General features: G+C 39.7%; 3 protein-coding genes across 5 annotated transcripts; 1 reads left to right on the forward strand and 2 right to left on the reverse strand.

The window, feature by feature from the left end:
- Window positions 1-784: 784 nt before the first annotated feature.
- atp5f1c (ATP synthase F1 subunit gamma) lies at window positions 785-5,747 on the reverse strand. 3 transcript variants are annotated; one of them, XM_085252205.1, is made up of 10 exons: window positions 5,624-5,747; window positions 5,065-5,099; window positions 4,161-4,292; window positions 3,867-4,074; window positions 3,055-3,198; window positions 2,907-2,971; window positions 2,673-2,828; window positions 1,420-1,516; window positions 1,100-1,126; window positions 785-918 (listed from the first exon to the last, which is right to left on the reverse strand). In XM_085252205.1, exons 1-9 carry the CDS (start codon window positions 5,662-5,664, stop codon window positions 1,120-1,122), a joined length of 885 nt encoding a protein of 294 aa, XP_085108331.1. In that variant the 5' UTR covers window positions 5,665-5,747; the 3' UTR covers window positions 785-918; window positions 1,100-1,119. The 3 variants fall into 3 exon arrangements, with proteins under 3 accessions (XP_085108331.1, XP_085108332.1, XP_085108333.1); XM_085252206.1 differs by lacking the exon at window positions 1,100-1,126 and having other exon boundaries at window positions 5,624-5,746; XM_085252207.1 differs by lacking the exons at window positions 785-918; window positions 1,100-1,126 and having other exon boundaries at window positions 1,416-1,516; window positions 5,624-5,746.
- A 665-nt stretch (window positions 5,748-6,412) lies between these two features.
- On the forward strand, window positions 6,413-12,708 carry kin (Kin17 DNA and RNA binding protein). Its single transcript, XM_085251296.1, has 12 exons — window positions 6,413-6,692; window positions 6,786-6,880; window positions 6,968-7,011; window positions 7,107-7,229; window positions 8,481-8,665; window positions 8,749-8,797; window positions 8,883-8,934; window positions 9,011-9,143; window positions 9,228-9,356; window positions 9,450-9,549; window positions 9,639-9,739; window positions 12,363-12,708. The coding sequence occupies exons 1-12, from the start codon at window positions 6,579-6,581 to the stop codon at window positions 12,420-12,422; spliced, it is 1,185 nt and encodes a 394-aa protein (XP_085107422.1). The 5' UTR covers window positions 6,413-6,578; the 3' UTR covers window positions 12,423-12,708.
- itih2 (inter-alpha-trypsin inhibitor heavy chain 2) lies at window positions 12,560-21,937 on the reverse strand. Its single transcript, XM_085251295.1, has 21 exons — window positions 21,774-21,937; window positions 21,256-21,288; window positions 20,932-20,970; window positions 19,724-19,896; window positions 19,545-19,649; window positions 19,299-19,461; window positions 19,121-19,228; window positions 18,508-18,636; window positions 18,301-18,417; window positions 17,985-18,153; window positions 17,772-17,897; window positions 16,945-17,126; window positions 16,440-16,625; window positions 16,180-16,319; window positions 15,758-15,930; window positions 15,424-15,567; window positions 15,201-15,314; window positions 14,392-14,581; window positions 14,140-14,312; window positions 13,057-13,168; window positions 12,560-12,946 (listed from the first exon to the last, which is right to left on the reverse strand). Exons 1-21 carry the CDS (start codon window positions 21,897-21,899, stop codon window positions 12,799-12,801), a joined length of 2,850 nt encoding a protein of 949 aa, XP_085107421.1. The 5' UTR covers window positions 21,900-21,937; the 3' UTR covers window positions 12,560-12,798.
- Between the last annotated feature and the right edge of the window lie 1,663 nt (window positions 21,938-23,600).

Below are 23,600 nucleotides of genomic sequence, written 5' to 3' on the forward strand. Positions count from 1 at the left end.
TCGGGACTCTGTGCAGACCAGTCAAGCTCTTCGACACTAAACTCACCCATACATTTCTTTAGGGACCTGCTTTGTGCACTGTTGCAGTTACGTTGGAACAGAAAGGGTCCAACCTCAAACTGTTCCCACAAAGTTAGGAGCATGAAAATGTCCAAAATGTCTTAGCATGCTAAAACATTAAGAGAACATGTCCAGAGGCGGCATCAAACAGATTTCATTGCGCTTAGTGATGCAAGGCTTGGATGCAGCTACTTGGTCATGGAAACCCATTCCATGAAGCTCTGTTCTTCTGAGCTAATGTGATTGCCACATGAAGTCTGGAGGCCTGCAGCGATTGCTTCTGCAGAAAGTTAGTGCACAGAGTTCACCATGTGCCTTGGCATCTGCTGACCCTGCTTTATGGGTCCTACCACTTCATGGCCAAGTTGCTTCCACTTTTCACTAACAATTGACTGTGGAATATTTAGTGGTAGTCTGCATGTCTAGCTGCTTGCCTTTTATACACCAGTTTCCATGCAAGTGATTTTTGGCAATATAGCATATCATGGCTGATAAAGATAAGGTATAATAAGAGAAGCATTGAGGTCAAATGCATATTCGTACAGAAATATCTCAAGAATTACAAGCACGCCAAGCTGGAGCCACTGAGCAAATGCATTTCCATGAAAACAGCAAAGCCATTATAAAACCACTTAATAAATCTCACTGGAGTATCACGTCGACATTCATCTCATCTATCAGAGTTTATTTGGAGGAAAAACAGATACAGGAAGTGATGAAAGGGTGACGTTCTGTGTAAGAGCTTTATTTTCTCCATATATTTTACAAATACAAGCGCAAATGTTCATTAGACTCTGGACAATAACATGTCTGAAGTACTTTGAAGAGATAATGGAAATGAAGATCCCACCAGTTTATCTGCAAAAAGAAAAGCAAAGGTTAGGAACAAGTTTCAAACATTTAAAAATGAAATCCACAACTCTGAAAACTACTCGGTCAAATTTCTAGTCTACTTTACTAGAACTTAGGACCCTTCCACAGCTAGTTTTCATTACACTAGCCCAGTGGGGCTCTTTACATTACAGTCTACCACTGTTACCTCCTCTGTTAAGACCAGCCTCAGTTCCTGAGTTCAGCAGAGGTTGAGGAGGAGTAGATTAGGTCGGAGAGGAGAATTAGTCATGAAAGAATCTGACAGCTTTTGGGAATTTAAAGACATGCATAGCTAAGTGGGAATCTTTTGGGAGGAGAAAAAAAAAAAGGGGGGGGGGGGGGTTTCCGAGGTCAGAAAGTTAAGAGTGAAGGGAAGTTAGAGTGAATGAGGATCATAATGAAGGGATGAGTCACAGGAAAAATTGTAAATGGATGGAGGAAGATAGAAAAGTGGGAGAGAAAATTGAAGACGTGGTTAAAACTTACAAAGCAGCGGCTCCAGAGATGATCTCAATGAGCTCCTTGGTAATGACGGCCTGTCTGGTACGGTTGAAGGTGAGGGTCAGCTTGTCAATCATCTCAGCTGAAGCGAAGGGAGAGAAAAATCAGTCACGGTCAAATTTAAATCTTTATGGTGGAAGGATTAAAAGCATGACTCAGCACAAACTAAATCATAACACGTTACAGTTATAGAAACCCATCGCCTCCAACTCCTCTCAGCTTGTTTTCTATTCGTCATTGTTTGAAGCCTTTAAGAGCATTTTAAAGAAGAAACACTGGCAGCCACCACTGCTGCCCATCAGCCTCCTATTAGATGCACCTATGGTATCAATTTGAAAAGCCATCACCCCTTAGTTGATGTAGATGCAAGAATTTTAAAATCTAAGGCGACTTCCTTCTTGAGTCATCGTATTCACAAACTTTCGTGTCTATACCATCCACCCACCCACCCGGCAGGGTTGCGATAATACCCCATCAGCCTTTTACAACTGAGGGATAAAAACCCAGTCATCATGACTTTGGATTCTGTTACCATTAATAATTATTAACATACCAAATCTGCTTACATTTGTCTATAACATGCCCCATTTCAATGTCTACCAAGATCCAAGAGGTGTCAACTTAATTGATTTGACAAAAACAACTCCTTTAGCAATGACATGAATCTAAAGACCTAAAAGTGCCCTTGTTAGCAGGCTGAAACTGGAAGAGCAACCAAGGAAGTCCCTCAAGCCTGCTTGAGCTTGGATGAACCATTTTTAATTTCCCTTCGAACCTCTTATGCAATTTGTCATTTTATTTGGGTTCCTTTTTGTTATGCATCTTTAATTACTTGCATCTATAGATAATGCTGGTGTTATACTGTAAATGAAGGCTATTTCCCAATAATTTTAAGTTAATTTGAATTAAACCCATTTGAAATGCTAAACCCAGAAATACTCAGCACTTATGCTATAAGTAACTTTCCATAAACTGCTATGACCACCTTATCGGTCTTTAAACACTTAAGCTTTCTCATGACAGTGTTATGAAACATCTCATATTAGCTGCTATGCTAGCTACTGCTTATATATTTAGATGTTGTTTCCAAAGGCGACATAGCTGTTGGATGATAACTGTTAAAGAAATATTCTAACATCAGTGCATCTTTTAAAATGAGAAATAGTATCAGCAGCACTCTGACTTCTAGAAGAAAACAATAAAAGACTGCACGTTTGGCAGGAAGTTCAGATTCTTACAGGCGTTGTTGCTGGCGCTGTCCATAGCAGTCATCCTGGCGCTCTGCTCGCTGGTGGACGACTCTCTCAGGGCCAGGTAGATGATGTTGACCAGAGTGAACTCCTGGTAGTTCCTTAACACATCAGCATCAATGTCATCATAGATGCCCATGCTCTCTGTTGAGGGAGAAGAGAGATGATCAACATCTCTGATGGCTCCGTGTTAAACGGATTTAACAAAACAACTGGTGCTACCTGAGTTAGCAACTGTGTCTATGGAATAAATGGGCTTCTGGTCCGTCTTGTAGGAGATAACAGACCTGCATGACAGGGAGGGTCGGTTAGCTTTGATCTGGATAATAAAACAGAAGGAAAACAGTGAAACCTCAAAGCCTGTTTGTACCTGAATCTATTGAAGATGACTGAACCCTGGTCAAACTCATATCCGGAGTTGAGGAGCTCAGCGGCAATGACTGAAGCGTCACCAAAGGTGGGGGGCTTGCGGCCAATCTCCTTGCAGTTCAACATGATGTGTTTTCCATGAGTTCTAAGGCAGAACAAGAGTCGTCGTGATCAGAGCTCAGTAATCAGTCTTAGACTAGATCCTCAGTCCTCAGCTTGAGCTTGCCATCAAAGCTGTCCTACAGTATGGATGGAAGGAGACACGCCTCCAATCCAGAGTTTGAAGGTTTACGTTAACTTTGTGTCATAACTGTGCATGTGACAAGAGTCAAAGCTCAGAGGAAAGAAGCAGCCTTCTTAAAGCCAGACTCCACTGCAAAAAACAGAATTACATTTCACAGAAAACTGGAGCTGCAGTTCTGTTTCTGTGACCTTTGAGTTTTAATGCATGAATTAACACATTAAAATATCAAGGTCACACAATAATACAAATCAACCCAGTAAAGTAACAGCAGACAAACAGCTCCTGTGCGAGATAAAATTATACCCTCAACCCCCCAAAAAAGGAATTAAAAACAAAACATTGAGGTAGCCTAAATATTACTTTAATACACCTTCCATGGAATAAAATAACCAATATTCACATAGCATAAAGGACAGAAAAAAAAAGAAAAGAAAAAAGCTAAATGTCCCTAAATACCTGCTGAGTGAAGCCAAACACTAGACTACATTCACATCCTTTCACAGTGAGATGATGAAGATGATGATCATTACACTGATAAAATGATATAATGATGAAAACCTTGAACACACCTGTGCAGCAGAGCCTTGAGCTTGTCTCCCACATTGATCACCATCACCTCCTTGCCAGCGCCGGTTAGGTTGGCGATCTCACTCTTGATGGTCTTTGCCACACCGGAGTGGATGGCGCCACAGAGCCCACGGTCGGAAGTCACACCAATGATCACGTGCTTGGCGGCTTTCTCCTCCGGGGCTTTGATGTCAGCCTTCTCATACAGGGCTGAAGAAAGCAGTAAAACCTTCAATCATCAACTGAATTGGAATCAATATTAAGCTTCAGTCAACGTGACAGTGAGATGTACATACCCAGAGAACCGGTGCCATAGACACGTGCTGGTTTCAGCTGCCTCTCAGCACGAGCATACTTGGCAGCGGCGACCATTTTCATGGACTTTGTGATTTTCTGGATGTTTTTGATGGATTTCAACCGAATGGTAACTAGAGGGAGAAAAGAAATGACAACTGAATGCAATTTCACACACTAAGAAAAGAGGTATCCATCCCTTTATTATTGGCGAACCTGCAAAAACACTTTAATTCTATTATTCACAAAACTAAAATTCAGCAAAATAATTGTAATTCACTTTAGCAGCTGTTAGTCTTTTTTTTTTTAAATTTCCCTTTTTCATTATTCACTACTTTCTGATGTTCTCATCACAGCACCTATGGCTCAGGGTAGAAAGGTACTATGCAAGTACAAGTTCAAATTAGGTTTAACAGTTGTTAAATGTCTCCATTAGAGACTCATATTCAGCTTGAATTAGAATTTATGCAATATCCTCATGAACTGATGTTCATGAGAATATTAATCAAATTAAAGAGCTAATATTAATTAAATTTAACTTGTCTATTCCTTTTTCCATTTTGCTATGGAAAATTAAAAAACAAAACAAAACACTGATTACACATAATATATACTGCTAATGAATTTAACACTCGTGTCACGGGTACTTCATATCAGCAGTTAACCAAATGCTAAGATATCAGGGCTGAAATAGATGGACTGAGATAACCCGAGACTGCCTGCTAGCCTTTGCATTAGCTTAATAAAAAAAAGAATATATATTATGCTTTGTTCTGGTATCAAGTGACACCCAGTAAATGTTTGCAGCTTTATTAAAGGGAATATTAAAGATTTTGTGTGAGACCATTCAGATTTTGTATCCGAGATGTGTTATGTTTCTATCAGAGTAGTATACAAAGTACTTACTGTCCTTCAAGGTAGCCATGTTCCTGACTTGCCCCCTGTGAACAGAAAGGGTGTATGTGAGCTTAACCGACAAGCTTCATCAATATCCAAATACATCCTAAACAGCAAAAACACCACTTTACAGCACAGACTCATGTTAAATGAACCTTTGATATAGATTTAGCTGTTTGCTAATCCTGAAGGAGAGCCCTCATCCTTTAGCTTGGTGGCTAACTACACGGAGAAAGCTGTGACAGTTCACTCTAGCTGTTCTTGTGCTGTGTTAGATAATGCAGTAAGATAAATCATCCAGGGGCACTGATAATATTTCCCCTTTCCCCTCATATTGAAAAACGTCAGCTCAGTTAGCATTAACGGCTAGCCGGCTGAACGTGTCCATTGGCAGCGCTGTCATTCATTAGCCGCGGCCTGCAAGATAGCGCGCCCTTGTATTCAATAACTGCAAACGGTGCAGTCTACACGTCACACACTTACTCCCGCTGCATATCTACTTGAAGTAAACTTATAAAATACTGCATTTAAGGCAGCGGAGAAAGTATAAGAAAATTATTCACTTTACCATTGTGGGGAGAACACCAAAGCGCTGCTCCTGGCGAACATGGTTAGTCCTATGAAGGTCAGACACGCAGGACTGCGCAGGCGCAAGTCAAAAGCAAAATGGACGAATTGATGCCTTCACGGACACGCGTCAAGATAAAGCTAATCTGTTCCATCCTTCGACAATTTTCCAAAAGTTAAATCAATTATTGTACATTATCGCAGTAATTTATCCAGCATGTGTTTACGCTATTTAACGTCTTTTTTTTTACAATACAGTCTCTCACGAAATGTAAATGTCCCCTTTTACCAGCTGAAAAGACTTCTGCTCTTTTTCCCAGGAAAAACAAATTAAAGAAAATTCTCGACTTACTGTCAAAATTCTTACCGTTAATGAAGTACTCCTGAAGAGTCATCTGTTCCCATGTAGCATACACAACCATACATACATCTTCCTTTTGTAGTTTATCTTTTACATGTAGTTTAAATAAAAATAAATTACTGAAAAATATTGAATTCCACAAAATATTTGCTTGGGCTATAATTAAGATTTTATTATATTAGCTAGAAACATCTTTTTTCTTTTTTCTTTTTTTGTTGGTTTGTTTCGAGTTTTTCTTCTTATTTAGCAAAAGAAAAGACTTTTAAATAATCTTTTACTCGTTTTTTCTTGTAGGACAATTAAATGAAACGCAGAAACATTAGTTAAATGTTAAAACAGTTAAAACATTTTGTGAATGTGTTTTCCGGAACGTTATGTACACGAAAATTCCAGAAAACACAATCTTTATGAGGAGCACAAACGCGCAGCAAGAGTATCGCGAGTTTTTTCGTTTATTCGCGAGGGTATGACGTAGAAGCACACGCGGAAACTGTTTACCCTAGCAGCGAGCGCTCGTTTGAGCAGCTTTTCGAGGAAAAACACGTTTTTTTTAATCATTTTCTAAAGTGTTTCGTGTTAAAGTTAACTAGTCATAATGGGAAAAGCGGATTTTCTTTCACCCAAAGCGATAAGCAACCGAATAAAAGCCAAAGGTCTACAGAAGTTGAGATGGTATTGCCAGATGTGTCAGAAACAATGCAGGGACGAGGTAAGATGTTCATTAAATGGGTCTTTTTTTTAGGTGTATTCGTTGTACTTCTAAAGGATTTTAAACTCTAAACTGTGTTTTTGTTGGTGACAGAACGGATTTAAGTGTCACTGCATGTCCGAGTCCCACCAGAGGCAGCTACTGCTGGCCTCTGAGAACCCCACCAAGTTCATGGACTACTTCTCAGAGTGAGTTACGTCATGTTTCTTCTTCCGTCACGTTTGTGATTTAATGAAAAAGATCATAAGCCTTTATTCTTGTTGCTTTTCTCCCAGTGAATTCAAAAGTGACTTCCTGGAGCTGCTCAGGAGACGATTTGGTGAGATGGGGTTTGCTAGTCATCCAGATATTTCTGCAGCAGCAGCTGTCTGTAGTCAGTTATAAGAATGTTTGTTGCTCCTTTCTCATCCACAGGGACCAAGCGAGTACACAACAACATCGTCTACAATGAGTACATCAGTCACCGGGAGCACATCCATATGAACTCCACGCAGTGGGAGACTCTGACCGACTTCACCAAGTGGCTGGGCAGAGAGGGTAAGCTGGTGTGAAACACTGAACTACAGGGTGGTCTGAAACCTACGAAAAGAATAAATATGGTCTGTGGAAATGCACTCTTGTGTTTTTCTTCTGTAGTAAAAGTGTTTTGATCACAGCCTAAGTGTTTTTGTGAGTAGTTTTCAGCAGGGTGAAATTAGGTGGGTGTTTATATATTGAGCAGCTTTGCTTTCAACTACAAACCACATCTAATCAATCATTTATGCAATGTTTTATTCTAAAAGAACACATTTAAATGACCAGTTAACAAAATAGTGTGTTGGGCTTGTTGATTGGACAGCTACGGGCTACTGATGGTGTTTCTTTTAACTGAAATGCTGGTAACAAGGGGAAGTTGCAGAAGTAGCAAAGATAGATGAGTTGAAATCCACAGCTACAGACAGAGCACGGGTAAGGTGAAAAAGACATCGTAGGCAGGGTGGAGTGGCTGCAGATGAGTGTCAGAGATGATTTGTGATAGAAGGAACACAGCAAGTGAAAGAGAAGGTTTACCAAATGGAGTGAGGCCTGCTAGAGAGCTGGAGGCGGCAGAATTGAAGATGTTAAGATTTTAATTCTGAGTGACCATGAGGGACAGGATTATAACTGAGTTTATCAGAGGAACGGCTCAGGTTGAGCAGTTTGGAGGCAAAGTTAGAGAGGCAATGCTGGGATGGTTTGGACATGTGCACAGGAGGGGCAGTGGATGTACTAGACAAAGGATGTTAGAGATGGAGCTGACAAGCAAGAGGAAAAAAAATAATCAAGGAAGACATGCAGAGGAGGATGCTAAGGATAAGGTGACACGGAGGCAGATGATCTGCTGTGGCAACCCTTAAAGGGAGAGGAAGAAGATTCAGCTGTGGTGAAAACTAGGTGAAATCAGTAATGAGTAGTTTTCACTTAGAGTCAGTATTTTTACCTTTCATCAAACCACCTGCTTCCACAGCTTGGGCAAAAAAAATTGACAATTTTTAAGGAGTGAAAAACCTGAAAAAGTCTTTTCTTTGTATTATTGTAGGGTCTTTACAATATAAAGCACCTTGAGAAAACTGCTGTTGTGATTTGGTGCTATTTAGATACACAATTAAATTGAATTGGAAATTGATGTCCATTATGTATATGTAGATTGATGAGGCATTACAAATCACTGACTGGTAAATTGACAGGTCTCTCATCTAGATGTAACCTTTTTGCAGTTAATGCAAAGGAATATAATGGTACTTTAACCTTGTTTGAAATCGTCAACAGGTTTTTGCAAAGTTGATGAAACCCCCAAAGGCTGGTACATCCAGTACATCGACCGCGACCCAGAGACCATCCGACGCCAAGAGGAGCAGGCGAGAAAGAAGAAACAGGAGCTTGACGACGAGGAGAGGAGTGCCAGAATGATCGAGGAGCAGGTCCGCAAAGGCCGTGAAGGCAAAGGCACTGATGTGAGTACCAACAGGGCAGACCCAAGCCTCGTACTGTATTTGCTGGTTCAGCTCTTTATAATCAAGGTGGTTTTATTCTACAGGAAACTCCAGTCTACACAGAGCTCAAACGGGAGAGTGAGGAAGAAAAAGGTTTGTGTTTTTTCTTATTTTCTTAATACATTTGCTAGAAAGTTGTTTTTTTTCCCCCTCACCCTTACTTATTTCTGTCTTACAGTTGCTTTCAACTTGGGTGCCTGTTCTTCTGTCGCTGGCCCCTCCAAATCAAGGTACAGAGGTCTCTGTGTAAGATACATTAATGTAAAATACTTCAGCCTCTAACTGAGTGCTCCTGTCCTCCTTTAGTTCGGTTCTGGGTGCTAGTGCGCTTAAAGCAGCATCATCTTCGTCTTCGACCTCAGTAAAAAGGAAAGACTCCAGCTCAGACTTCAGAGGAGGGGAAAAGAAGAAGAAATCAGCTTTGGAGGAGATCATAGAGGTTGTGATTCTTGTTTTGTTTGCATTGTCTTCGGTTAACTGCAGCCAGGTTCATTGATCAGGTATGTGATTCCTTTTTGCACAGATGGAGAAGAAAAAACAACAGCAGCAGCAGCCGGTGAGAACTGATGACTGGCTGCAGCCCAATATTATAGTAAAAGTAATCACCAAAAGACTGGGGGAGAAATACCACAAAAAGAAGGCTGTCATCATGGTAAAGTATTTTCTTTAGATTTAAATTTGGGTTGCAGTGTGTAAACTTTAAAGGTCTGTGGTGCTTACATCTGCGGATCCTTTTCATTCATAGGAGGTACGAGACAAATACACCGCAGTGGTAAAAATGATCGACTCTGGAGACAAACTGAAACTGGACCAGAATCACTTAGAGACAGTTATACCTGCCCCAGGTATAAATCACAGCTCTATAAATCACAGAAAAACCGTTCTTGAAATGTTAATTGTTCTGGTAGTAAACCTGTTCTCAAACTTGCTGCAGGTAAACGAGTTTTGATCCTGAACGGTCCTTACAGAGATATGGAGGCTCTGCTAGAGGGCATTGATGAAAAACATTTCAGCGCTGCACTCACTCTTGACTCTGTAAGTATTTTGACCTTTCCGCTTTTAATCATCCAAAGGAAGTCCCTGTGATGTTAAAACATAGTTTTGTCTGTAAAAGTTAATGTACTTCTGTAGTCAAAAGTCTTCACATTGCTTTGTTTGTTCAATCAATATTACATATGAGTCCTTATGTTTATAAAGAAAAAACAGAGCTTTTGTGAATAACAAATTGCTTAATTTATTTTTTAATGCAGAATTCTCTTAAGCAATCATTTCTGATGGCACTGAATTAAACAGTGTTTAAACCATTAAAATTAGTAAGTTTGCTAATAATGATGGAGCTAATAGAAGCAGTCAACAGAAACAAAATATTAGCGCTGTTTTAACAGCACCCTCATCATCTGTGAGCAAATGCACCCTCTTCAGAGTGCGCCCAAATGCTTGTTGATGGAGCTGCAGAAGCTGGTGATAGCCTAACTTACTCAGCCCGATGGTGGACACGTACATGCTCATGCAAGTTAGCCGTGTTTGAGTACTTTTCTCGCACTATACGTCTGCACAAGTGGCACACCGCTTTGGTTACATCCTTAGGTTTACCTCTTTCATCGGGGTTAAAGCCAAAGAAATCCTAAATTGGCGACTTTATATATTTTTTTTAGTGCTGTCAGTAGAGCTGGGCGATATGAGATTTTTTCATATCACGATATGTTTTTTTCGTTTCAGGCGATAACGATATCTATCACGATATAAGCCAAATAACTATATTTGTAAGATTTAAATGTGCCGTTGCTCACAAGTAAAATGTGAAATAATCAGCAGCTTGTTTTTATTTAAATATTTATTTCCCATAATAAGTTCAACAGGGTAGATGTACTTAAGGAACATGAGACTTTTTCAGATAGATAAAGGCAAATATTGCAAACTACACAAAAGGCAGCCGCTAAAGCGTTTAAGTTTCAAAATAGAACAAACGAAACAGACTAAATTGTCAATTCCACTTAGAAACAAAATATTAATTCTAAAAATAAATCTTAGTTTGTTTTACAGAATAACAGAGAAAACTGACTAACTTTTGTCAATATCAAATAAACTGAGAACTAAAAGGAAATTCTCAATCTCTCCTTGTTGTATAGCTGAGCTTTTCAAACAGTTTTAACAGTTACTTTAGTCTGACAAAAGCCGAATGACGAATTAGCGCTTCCAGTCAGAGACTGAGGCTACGTCCACACGTACACGGGTATTTTTGAAAACAGAGATTTTCCGTTTTTGTTTTAAAAAATAATCCCGTCCACACATAAAGGCAGAAATGAAGAAAAACGCTGCTATGAACATGCCAAAGCAGCAGGTGGCGCTAGATTCCTAACCGTGCAGAAATGTTGGCCAATCAGAAGTCTAGAAGCCTCGGTGGGAAAAAGTAAACAAAGCTGGGGCATAGAAGCAGAACAGAGTCGTGTGTGTGGACGGACAGTAACTGTGTGTATATGTAAGCATTTAAACACTGCAGAGATTAGAATTAACAGTATTGTAGAAATTCATTTCACCGAAACAATAACGTGGCGCACAGTGTGACGCATGCTCCAGTTTATTGTATTTCCAGACTTGCTTTCGGCACAATTTACAGTGCACGCTACTCTGTTTTTTGTCAGACTTGAAATAGCCGAAATACCTTCACACTACGGAACTTCTTTGGCTCTTCCGTTCGACAATCTCTCCGGCATTGGAACCATCATCTGTTTTCTCTTCGGTCACGCTCGGTTGATTTTTCTAGTCGGCACACTCATTTCCTCCATTACCCGGGCGGTACGGTGGCTGGCTGCTTCCCAAACAAACACACGTGCGGCTTGGCACTTGTGCTGTACGTAACAAGTCACGCGACGTGACGCTGCGGCTGTGATTGGTTCGGCTCTGCGCTACTTAGTTTGGATTGGCTGACCTTTTTTTAATTTTTTTTATTTTTTATTTTAAGAGGACAAGAGCGGCGAGGTCTATCGCGATAGCTTAATTTCTCTATCGAGTAAAAGTTATATCGCGATACATATCGTTATCGTTCTATCGCCCAGCTCTAGCTGTCAGCGTTAACGCGCCGTCATCACGACTAGCGCGATTAACAATTAACCCATCTGGAGCGCAGACTGAGTCTAAATCCCTGAAATGTCTCTGTCAACGCATTTCGGCAGTTTGTCCAAATTTTTTTCATTCTGCGCTCCAGATGGGTTGAGAGCATTAAAAAATTTTAATCGTGATGACCATGTTTAAGCCGCATTAACGCTAACGGTGTTTTTTTTTTTGTTTGTTTGTTTGTTTGTTTTTTGGGGGGGGGAAAACTAGTTCGTCCATGTTTGGACTTCTTCTGTGTTGTAAATGCGCAAATCAGTCCGTGCATAATTACATAGCCCCGCCCATCAAAAAGTCTGCACATGCACGAATATAAAAAAAGATCAGCTAAATGATTTAAGGTGTGTCAAACAGTTTAGGAATAATCTAATTTCACAGTATTCATTATATATTGAAAGGAAAAACATTTAGTCAGGCTGTAATAGGTCCGACTATGACCAAATTATTGCTCCCTGTTTTCAGGATTAATATTTTGGGTTTGTTTTAGGTATTGTCAAAGTTCTGTTCTGCTGTAGCCATTCAAATGTCTTTTCTTCTTCATCCTCAGGGACCTCAGAAAGGAAAGAGAGTGGACATTGCCTACGAGGATTTCTCAAAACTGGCCTGAATAAGCATACTTCCTGTTTAAACCTCAGGTAGCTTTTTAGCTGAAGGACTCTACTGTGTCAGAGTTTATTCCCCGGGAATCTCTTGTGTATGTCCCATATTCCACCTGCTTGAACAAACCAGAAGAACTTTGAGCAGTTTGTTTTTGTTTGTTTTTATTTAGTATTTGAGTCAGTTTTGACATTTCAGATGTATATTTTCTCAAAATAAATTTGACAAAAGTTACTCCTGGTGTCCTCTGGAAAATAAGATTAATAAATTTAGTTGCACATCAATGGAAAAAAAGACATTCCCCTTCACTCATATGGTTCTAATTTTCTCTACTGACCCCTGGGGATTAATAGCAGGACAGGGTAATTTAGTGTGGATCTGGCTTCTCAGGGCATGTGGAGGAAGCTGCTTAGATTTGGGACAATGTATTGTGAGTAGTGGCCGTCAATGAAGCCCTTCCCACTGTTGTGAATGAACCAGCAGTAGACGTTGGAGCCACGCTTCTTATCACGCCTGTAGTCCTTCTGCCACCCCCTGACACACACAAAAACAAGAATGTAAAGTTTTAACAAGAAGGTTTCTTATTAACATTTTTTTTATTGTTGTTTTTGTTTTTGTCTTTTTTTTTGTGGCTCAAGACATACCTGGTGACAAGCAGCTTGTTGCCCTTCACTTCCATAGTGGCCTCCTTCTTTAGGGGGTCAGCTCCTTTGTGGATGTCGTATAAGATGACCTCAGGCTCAATGGAAAACTGCCCTGTGGGACCACATTTTTAGCTTAAACTCTATCTTTGATATTTAGTATATTGTAAGCTCAAACATGAGCTGAATTAACACAAAAAGACAATATGAGAGCAAGAAAAGTTCTACTTCAAATGCATTTGCACTATTGCATCTCGCAAGGCCAAGATTATTGGCCTTACGAGACTGGCCTTATGTGATTAAGTGTTGCGGTTGGTGCCAGATGGGTTGGTCTAAGTATTTCAGAAACTGCTAATCTGATGGGATTTTCCCAGAGAGCTATTTCTAAGGTTTACAGAGAATGGTCACCCAGTTCTCTGGGAGAAAAATTCATTGAGTTAGAGGAGAATGGCCAGACTGCTTCAAGCTAAAAAGGCAACGATAAATAAAATAACCATTTGTTACAACCAGCGTGTACAGAGAAGCATCTTGAATCTTGAAGCAGATAGACCACACCAGGAGAAAACCACAATGGTTAAAACTCCTGTCAGCTAAGTACAGGATATTAAAGCTATAATTTATACAAGCTCACCACGATTGAATACTAGAAAAAAATGCCTGGTTTGAGTCTAACAACCACAAATAATACTTTGAACAAACAAAAACATGATGTTTTAAAAGTAGTTAAATAACTGGGATGTCACTTTTGACCAAAAGAGTCATGACTCTGATTTTTAATTGAGCAGTCTTAATTGTGCTTACTGAACTTCAGTGGTCTTCTTTGTACTTTGTATTGTATGGCAAACACTTCAATATTTATATCAATAATTACATCTTCTTCTGTTCCACATTTGCATGGGGTTCCTCAAGGCTCGATCATGCGGCCCATGCTGTTTTTATTATCTTACCTCTGGGCCATTGCTAGCTCCTTGATTAGTATCTTATAACACTGCCATGCTTTACTTCTCTATTAAACGTAACAATTTTGACAACATTAATGTTTGATTACTGTGAGGATACTGTGTGTTTCACTCCACCTAGACCTACCTATGAGTCCGTGGACTAGAGGTGAATACTGGTTCTCATTGGGAATGTAAATCCCAAGAAAGTCAACATTAACAGGGTGTTTCTTCCACACACGGTGAAGCAACACCATCACCTGGGTACTATTATTTATTGTGATGATGACATTAGAATTCTTTACAATGGAAATCCTTATCCTGAAATAGAAACAAAACAACTTTAGCCCAAAGGATCTGACAGCAAGGTAGAAACAGCAATTAAAGGTAAGTCAGCTACCCATCCTGTCTTATTTCAGCTGTAGACCCCCAGGTGAAGGAGTGGTTGTTTCTGCCATCAGTCATGGTGATCCCATCAGTACTGACAATCACACTGATTCCGTCCGGCTGGTAGTAGATGCCGATGGTGCCAAAGTAGGTGCGTTTGTTCACTTTCTTAGAGCCAATTAACTGACCATTCACAGTTACACCTTAAGGACAGGAGAGGGAGGTTAATCTATGAACTATTGTGCCGCATAATATTCAGTTAAATTTGGAATTTAATAGACTAAAGATTGAATAAATTAAAATTCACTTCAGGTCTGCAACATAAACTGTACATAAAAGATGGAGTGCTTTATTCATTTTTTTTCTACTGACCAGCAGGGGGTGACTTTTCTGGTTACAAAAATAAGTCAGATTGTGAGGAAGCCTCTGACAAAATTACCTTTCCTCTTCCTTTTAATTCCTCAGAAAGCATTTTCCTAATGAGTCTAGGGATTTATCTTATTTAGCCTATTGCGGTATGCTGTTGTTTGTGAATTATAATGGCTACTAGAGAGTGGTTAGCGTCCTCTGGTTCTCTGGGTCCTCACATGTGTTGTCTAGTTTCAGAAAACCAAGATGGTGACTGCTAAAATGCTACCATTCTGACATAAAAATGGAAGTCCAACCAACCACCAATATCATTTTGGCTCCTTCAATCTTTTCTATACAGCTTATGATCTGCAAATTACTTAGAGAAGTCGTCATGGTTGTTTACAGTAGTAAACTGTAGATATAGTCATGATTAACAAAACACCAAAACATATTTCTTTGAACATTTACTACCTGTTCCACTATCAGAAAGCAGGTTAAGAATATGACCGGGTTTGGAGTCAATGTTGAAGCAGATGTCCATGTTACTTCTGGGCAGATGGATGATGAAGTGAGGGTCGTTATCCACTGGAAGAGATGCACTGAGCTGGTTACTCACTATGTCGTGTTCACAGGGAACACTGCAGCTGGAAAGGTACTCATGATGCTTAGTAAGAGTGTGTACAGCCTGTATTACCAAGGTTAACCCGTTCCGGCAGAGTGATCTCCTCTTTTGGACCCTCCAAAACCTCACCCATTGAGGGTGCTGGGGTTGACATGACCCAGGGTGGAGGCTGGTACACGAGAACTTCCACAGGAGGTGGACCACTTGATCCTCCTCCTGTAAACATGTGAGAGAATAAAGTATTATATTTTGCATGTACAGCATTTCATTCATATATGTATGATCCCATTTTGTGCCCTTTTATTCTACATGTGCTTTAAATGCTTTAGGATCCTTTCCCTTCCTCATCTTCCTCAGCCATGTAGCACCTGTTTTGTTTAGTGTCATGCTGCCGTTTGCCATGCACCTGAGCAGCAGCCATGTTTGGGGTCCTTTGGAGAGTCAGCCAGCAACCTCTCCGTGGCGTCCCCGCTCTCCACTAGCAGAGCGGTGAACGGAGTGACAAACTGATGCTCCACAGCCAGAGTCATAATCCGCTGGGTGATCTTCCTCTTTTTGACAGCTGTTGTAGCCAGAGACCTGGAGGGGAGCCACACCGCAGCTGTCAAATACTGACAATTCCACAAATTTGCTGTTGTCTTCAAGGATATTTATATAGAAATCATGTTTTCTTTCAGGGGTTTGACTCTGCTTGTATTAGAGGGCCACTGACATTACTTGGTGTTATATTCCAAATGATATTTCCATGTCAAGCTGAGATTTGGCAATAATGATCAACCAGAAATGTCTCCTATGTATAAAGAAATGAAGCAACTGGTCAGCCATCACCTTTCACTGATCAGCTGTTTAATGGTAAGGTAAGCCCACATCTGGCGGGCAAAGCCAGTGAAAGAGTGCTGCTGCTTGGCCAGCTCTGCGTCCAGCTCTGTGGTGTCGGCGTCCGTCTCCAAAATAATGTCCAGACGTGCCTGCAGGACGAAATGTACCACGGGATACTGGTAGTAAGGCTTCATTCCTTCATGTCCTTACTACTCGGGCTATTTTTTAAGTAAGCATGTTAGGTGTATGACTGGGTGTGTTGCACTTACAGCAGACCCCGTGGTGAGGCTGGTCAGCGTGTTGCTCTCAGACGGCAGCACCTTCCCAGCCACCACCAGCTCAGAGCCGCTGAAAAATTTATCAAAGTGATTCTGAGTGACTTCTGCAACTGAGTCCGCTTGGAATTGAACAGTGATTTTCCTCAACAGGGGAGAGGAAACCTGGCTATAAAACGCCTGTGGAGAGAGAAGAAAAGGAGGTGATAACCGACAGTTTTGATGGTTAAACGGGCCATCATTTTCTGCATCCAACAAAAAAGGTAGATTTTATCTTACAGGAAAAATCTGTTCTTTATTTGTACTGTGATTGGCACACCTTTTCATTACCAAACTGAGTCCCAGAAAATAGTTTACCAGTAAGTGGGAGTATGATGCCTAAAGATTAGATGCTTGAAGTAAAGGAATGCTTTGGACTTTAGGAAATTGGAAATTTGGAGGAAGAATGTAAGTGATGCAGAGTTGGATGGGGTTTTTTTGTTGTGTTTCCTTGCCGTACCCGTAGCTGCTCTGCTGCGTCGTGGTTGGCGTAGATCCTCTGAGCCATGCCCCTGTTCTCCATGGCAATACGTTCCAGGAAATCATAGTCCACGTCGAAACCGATGCCGAGTGAGAAGAGTGAAAACTCCTCCCTCATCACTCGCTTTACATTCTTCTGGATTGCACTGAGCTTGATCTCACCTGCAGAAAATTTGAATCAGCTGTTTCCATCTAAAACTACTTCTTCTACTCCACATTAAAGGCTTTAGAATCACCAACACCTAAAATCCTGGTATTAAAAGACTATACCAGTATTTCTATGACGCCTTCTTAACCACATATCATATACTGGATAAGAAAATGCAAACTTGTCTGCAGTAGGGCTGACTAGTTTATATGTCTTTGGTCAGATTAAGGGCTGAAAAATGAAGCCAATGTAGAATTTTCAAAACCTGCAGTTCTTTAAATAGCCATTTGGGGGTGGCTCCATTTGTGGCATGACCTCTTTGAGTGACAACTAGGAGTCAAAACAGGCTACTACCTGCCTGCAAAGCTTCACCTCAACTAGCCTGAGCCTTTTAACTGTTATTGTGTTGCTGCTGTGCAGTAAAATGGTTTGTTGTGTGGCTAACTGTACCAACAGATCATCCTAGAGATCTGTCTTTCAAATTTGGGGTTTGAAAATCTTCTGATGCTTTTTTAAAAATCTTATTAGCACTAATAGCTTGCTAACTCATCTTGCTAGGGTTAGCTGAAAGTGATGCATTCTTTTGTCCAAGTGTGGTCATTTCTGGCTCCAAAAGTCCAAGATGGCTAATGGGAATTATCTGAATCAGGCAGTCTTACCAACAGTGGGGTCTCCATCAGACACAAGAATGATCATGGAGACGGAGCGAGGGTCAATGACCCTGTGATTGGACGCTCTCACCAACATCTGAACAGCTCTCAGTAGGGCCTCGTTGATGTTGGTGCCTGCAGTCAGTAAAATCCAAACATTAACATGGGAATGGTCATTCGAGCACTCCTTTTGATAATAGTATAATAATTATTGTGTCATACCCCCATTGGGTTTAATGTTCTCAATGTATCTCTTGGCATCTGCAATCTGAATGGAGGAGCCAGGTACAAGCCCCTCACTCCAGCAGCGCACATTATGGTTAAAGTCTACGATGCTGAAGTAGTCATCGATGGTCAGGTCGTCCAAAATAGCTTTCATGGCCTGCACCGTCTGTGAGAGAAGCTTGGGTTTAAATGTATTCTGAAAAACCGCCACTGGGCTGCAGTGTTTTACAAAAGATGGAAGAGGTATGAAGATGGAGCAGAAGGAGCCAAAGTGCACCAAATGTTGACCAAAGAGTAAACAACTGTTGCTCACTTGCTTCATTTTGACCCCCCACATGGACCCGCTGACATCAATGACGAACACAATGTTTTTTGGAAGAGGGGAGAGGTTGGACGGAGCAAAGAAGTAAACAAAGTGGCCATCTGAGACCTGCGGGAATATGAAGAGATTGTCATTTCTAAAAGACTGTATCAATAAAATCATCTTTTACATGATACTTGTAGGCTCAGTGTGTGATACCTGCAGTTCCCCAGCATTGCTGTCTCTGTTCACATCATATAAAACAGTAATGACACCTTCTACAGCGCTTTCTGTGCAGTTTTCACACTGCTTCTGTTGCTGTACAGTGGGCTTGAAGACAATGTGAGCCTGAGGACAAGAAGAAAAAAAGGGGAAAATATTTTTTTCAGTGTTTATTACTTAGTAAGTGGAGGTCTGTATATATATATATTACCAAAGTTTATTTTTTAATTAAGTCAGGATCACATTTATCAGTTAAAATGATATTTAAAATAAATTATATATATTTATTTTTAATGTATTTATTTTTTTCAGAATTAGTTTTATAGCTTTCTAACAAAAACGGTTCCGTAAAAGTTTGCCATGAGATCAAAGATAAATTAATATATTAAAAGTAAAACAAACATTTTCAGCTTTATGGCACTGTACTCATGGGTTACTTCGATCTCATGGATATTTATTTAAATTCAAAAAAGAGGAAGAAATTAAGATACTAAGAAACTGATAATTACAATAGGAAGACAAAATAATGTTATAATAACAACAAAACAGCTAATCTTATTATATTGTAAAGGTTTATATTTTACACATATACACATATTTCTGGTGTTACCTTGTCTTTGGTGGACGTTACTTTAATTAGATCTGCAAATTGTGCTCCAAAGGTGTTTGATGCCTTTACTGTTGCAATTCCTTGTGGCTCAAAGATGTACACGTCCACCTGAAATGTCACTGCATTAGAAAGGATCGCCAGGTGAAGTGCACGTCCACATTATTTGTGACCTTCTCACCTGGAGCTGTGGCACCAGCCTCCCTGGCTGCAGGTGCAGTGTATGCTCGTAAAGATTCAGCTTCCTGTGCATCATCTCCTGGTAGTGCAGCTCAAATTCAATATTGCTGCCTGAGGGCACATGGACCTCTGTTTTAAAGGTCTCCATGTCCTGGGAATTAGTCCTGTGAAGCAGAAAAAAACAAAAGAGTTTAACTGACAAGCTGCACAAAGGAGATGAAACCGAGAGGCTGTTTTGCTCCTGCACCTGATGATGCCGGCTGCCTTGTTTCTCGCTCTGGCCTGAGCGTACAGGTTCCTGGCCACCGCCTTCTCCTTCACTGAGCCCACAAACGTTATCCCATTCACATTCCTGAAGGGAATATACGGTTCAATTATATCTGCCCCTTTCACTGGATTGCTTGCACTGAGTGAATCTGGGCTCACATTGTGAAGTTGGTGATGAAAGCTCGTTTTGGGATCTGGACGTTGAAGGCAATGCTCTGGGGAGTAGAGCCTGAATTGACCACAGAGCTCCTGACGATGGTGTGGGAAAACCGTGAAGTGATGCGGCTTTCCACTTTGTAGCTCCTGACGGTGATGTCATCTCCACGGATGGCCTGTGCAGAGAATTAAGCAATATCTGAACGAGATTTTGAAATTTCCCGCACGTTTCATAGAGATGTTTAGCTTTTCTGATCAGGATCGTTTTTAACTTTGTTTTCTTTTGTTCACCAAGTTTTCCTACAGTCAAGTTTTCATAAGAGGTCTTTCTCTAATATTATATACTTTAAACCACAAACTCATTGCATTCTGTAGCAACATAAATCAAGTACAGTGCCTTTAATAAAGTTCTCTTTATTAATAAAAGATATTTGGGTAAGATTTGATCCCTAAGTGTCTCTACTTTAAGACCCAAAAGTATCAGATATTTGCTAAATGTTCATGGATTTGATCTTAATGCTTTTTTTTCTGTTTTTAAATTACTTGCTCAAAGGCAGGGATGTGTCTAACCCATGGGGTGTCGGCACCCTAAAAACACCCTAAAAACTGTCTTCCATCATGTATATATGATAAATAAAGAAGCCCCTTTAAACATTTCTGTGATTATTGTACAAAGCTACATCATTCATTAATATGATGCATATTGTTTTGAAAGTATTGCAGTATTACAGTTTTAATTAACGAAAGGGTCTGAAAACTCCCAAATACTAGATAATGGCTCGGATTATTAAATGAAGCTAGTTTTTCACAGTGTATTTTTGTTTAATGTAATACATGATTTCCCACGAGCCCACATGACTATTATTGTCCCCCTCCCAAACCCCGGCCCCCATGGCCTCACAAATCCTGGAAACACCCATGTAGAGAGACATTAACATCATTTATTGCCTGTTAACGTATTTTGCTGCTGTTTAAGGTATAAGAAAAAAGAAAATCCAGAAAGAAAAGTCAGACTTCACAAAACGTTTCCGCTAATTTAGCTTCTAAAGCAGAGAAACAGGGACAGCAAAGGGAAGCAGAGCAGGATTTACAGTGAACAAAGTCAATAACCTGTCAGTCACGAGGATCTCTTCAAACAGCGTATTGATTATCAGATAAGGTTAAACTCTGTCACAGTAGAGACTGCTTGAACAACAAGCGAGGGGTCATACCTCAAAGTCTTCCTGCTCCTCACTGGTCAAAATCGCTCTCTGAAATACACACAGAAGTGATCAGACTATCTTAATGTGCTCTCTGAGGTGAGATCATGCATCAGTAACTGTTATTAAATTTGAGCAGATGTAGAATTTAAAACTGGATCAGAGTGGCTTTGTTTGCTGAGCTTTTGTTTATTTTTGAAGAATCAATATGTGAATTCCATGGATTGCCAAATACAAGCGTTGCAACATCAGTGAGAAAGACAAACCCACATTTCAAGACTCTTTATGCAGTGTGCAGGTAAAATAAAAGTCCGACTTTTGAAAAGATGCTCTCACCTTATGTCTCTCCCGATGATCCTGCATCTGTGACTAGCAGAACAAAGAAAATGAAAGTAAATAAAAGATCTTTGGAAATGTTTTCCAGTCATTTAACGTCATTTAGACTCATTTCAGAGGTCAAAAAACTCTGATTTGCCTCTAATTTTAAGATTTCTTTTAGTTTGTTTTCATTTTAGCCACAATAAATATAAACATGTAAGAATCTTTCTTGATAGTATAACAATAAGCACGAATTTCAGGGAATAGCTGCTTGTAATTTGTTGTATTTGGACCTGTTGCAGGTCAAATTTCAAGACAGTGATTTAGATTTAATCTTACATATTTTATGCAGACTGGCTGTTACATGGAACACAAGTGGCTCTCTTGTAACATCAATGAAAAGCATAAAATTCACTTAAAATTACAGGCGTAAAAAATTGTGTCTTCAATATGAGGCCAAGACTACTAACACAGTTTTACTTAAGCTTAAGCTTGAATATATATGTAAATGTTTATTTTAACACCTCCCAACTCACCATCTCGTCCTCCCATTCCCCGTCTATCACAAACTCAAAGCAGCAGCCCTGATGAAGGAGCAGGAGCCCCAGAAGTAACACCTGAAGATGCCTCATGTTTCTAGGTCTGTGGGCTCGTGTGCACATATCCTCACACGGAAAACACACAATACAAAACAAAGCAGTGGGAGAGAGAGAGAGAGAGAGAGAGAGTCCTGCAGGGGAGCAGAGCTGAAGACCGAAGGTTAAAATCCACTGAAGTGATCAGCCCCAGTCAATATTTGTTGTGTTTCATGTAACCCACACTGCAGAAGGAAACTTTGAAACTCGGCCTGCAGTATGAGCAGGATAAAAAGGACAGGTCTGAGTCATTCACAGGTTAAAGAGGGCGCTTCAGAGCTGAACATCAGGGTGCACAACTAACCAGGAACCATTCTAATGTGTTTCTGTTGGAAAGCCAGCTTTGCAAAATGAGCATTTTCAGGACTTGAATCAAATAGGGCAAATAGTGTCTCGGCTTGGCCACGAGATGGCCCCAAAGTAAACCCAACTGCTGACAGCTTCATGATAAACTTTTGACCTCCTTAATACACTCATACTAAGCATTTAGGGAAATACTGTGAGTAGACTATGTAAAAATGTGCTGCACTTAACGAATTTATTAAACCACCATGTAAGGTTCATGCCACACATGCAGCACTGGTAATTACCAAAATCTTTATTTTAATGTTTCTGTAATGTAACCAGTATGTGTAAGCGCTTTAATCACAATGTTTTAAATGATTACATATAATGAATGTTTTCCATTAATTTTCAAATTTATTTAAAAAAAAGTAGTAAATTACTTCTTTAAAACATTTTATTAAGATACCAAATTACAGTTTTTACATTTGTTTCATTCTTGAACAGAAGAAATTGACATTTAAGTCCAGCCAGCTCGATACAAGTATAAATACATGAATTCAGTTTGTTATGTATCTAATAAACAATTTTTTTTTAAATTTATAGCACATTTTTGACAGATTTCTAAAATATTTGTGTTCTCTTGGTTTTCTGACAGGGGGTCAAATAAATGTGTAAGCACTGTAATTTTTTTTAAGCCAGAGATTAGTCCTGTAATTGTGATAAAGTATTTTAAATTATAAGGAATGTGAAGGAATGTCATGCTAAGTGATAAAGCATGTAAAATGCATCTGTCGGCTTCACAGATAATTATTCAACATGTCAAGACAGATGTGCTGTTTTGTGTTTTCTACCTTAAATGTTCCTTTTACCAAAAATTCCTGTGTTTAAAATAGTTTCAAACCTTAAAAAAATAAAGTAAACCCATCAACAGAATAAAAAGATTTATAAAGTGTTGAGTTAAAGAGGTGACTGTAGTTAAAGGGTGTGCTGTACTTTTGTGTACACAGTAATTACTATTTAAAGCTGTAGTCGCTGTAAGAACATTCTTCTGTACCGTGATTGGATGAAAAGTTAATAAACAACAGCAACTGCTAGTAAAATTCTGCCACCTAGTGGTGAAGAATATATTTTATATCTGCCAGCGCTAATTCGAAACGGTGTCTTTAAAACACTGAAATATGAGCGCACACACAGAACCTTTGAACACATTCTCTAAACTTTTCTTTTCAGTTCATTTCACAGTGGTTTTGGTCGCTTCTGGTTAGTTTTAAAAATGTATAGTTTTAGTTGACATTTTATTATTTTAGGTATTTTACAAGGTTCAACGCGAATATTACAATACAAACAAAACTACTGAAGACATTTAACTCACACTTTTGTACACATCCAGTCTCAATGTACATGCCTGCAAACTGAATTTGCAGCAGTGATTTAGATTTAGAA

This window comes from Mchenga conophoros, linkage group LG17 (assembly GCF_057382185.1).
Source record: "Mchenga conophoros isolate Kocher_MC1m ecotype Shallow Benthic linkage group LG17, M_conophoros_male_GT1.1, whole genome shotgun sequence".
Lineage (NCBI taxonomy): Eukaryota > Metazoa > Chordata > Actinopteri > Cichliformes > Cichlidae > Mchenga > Mchenga conophoros.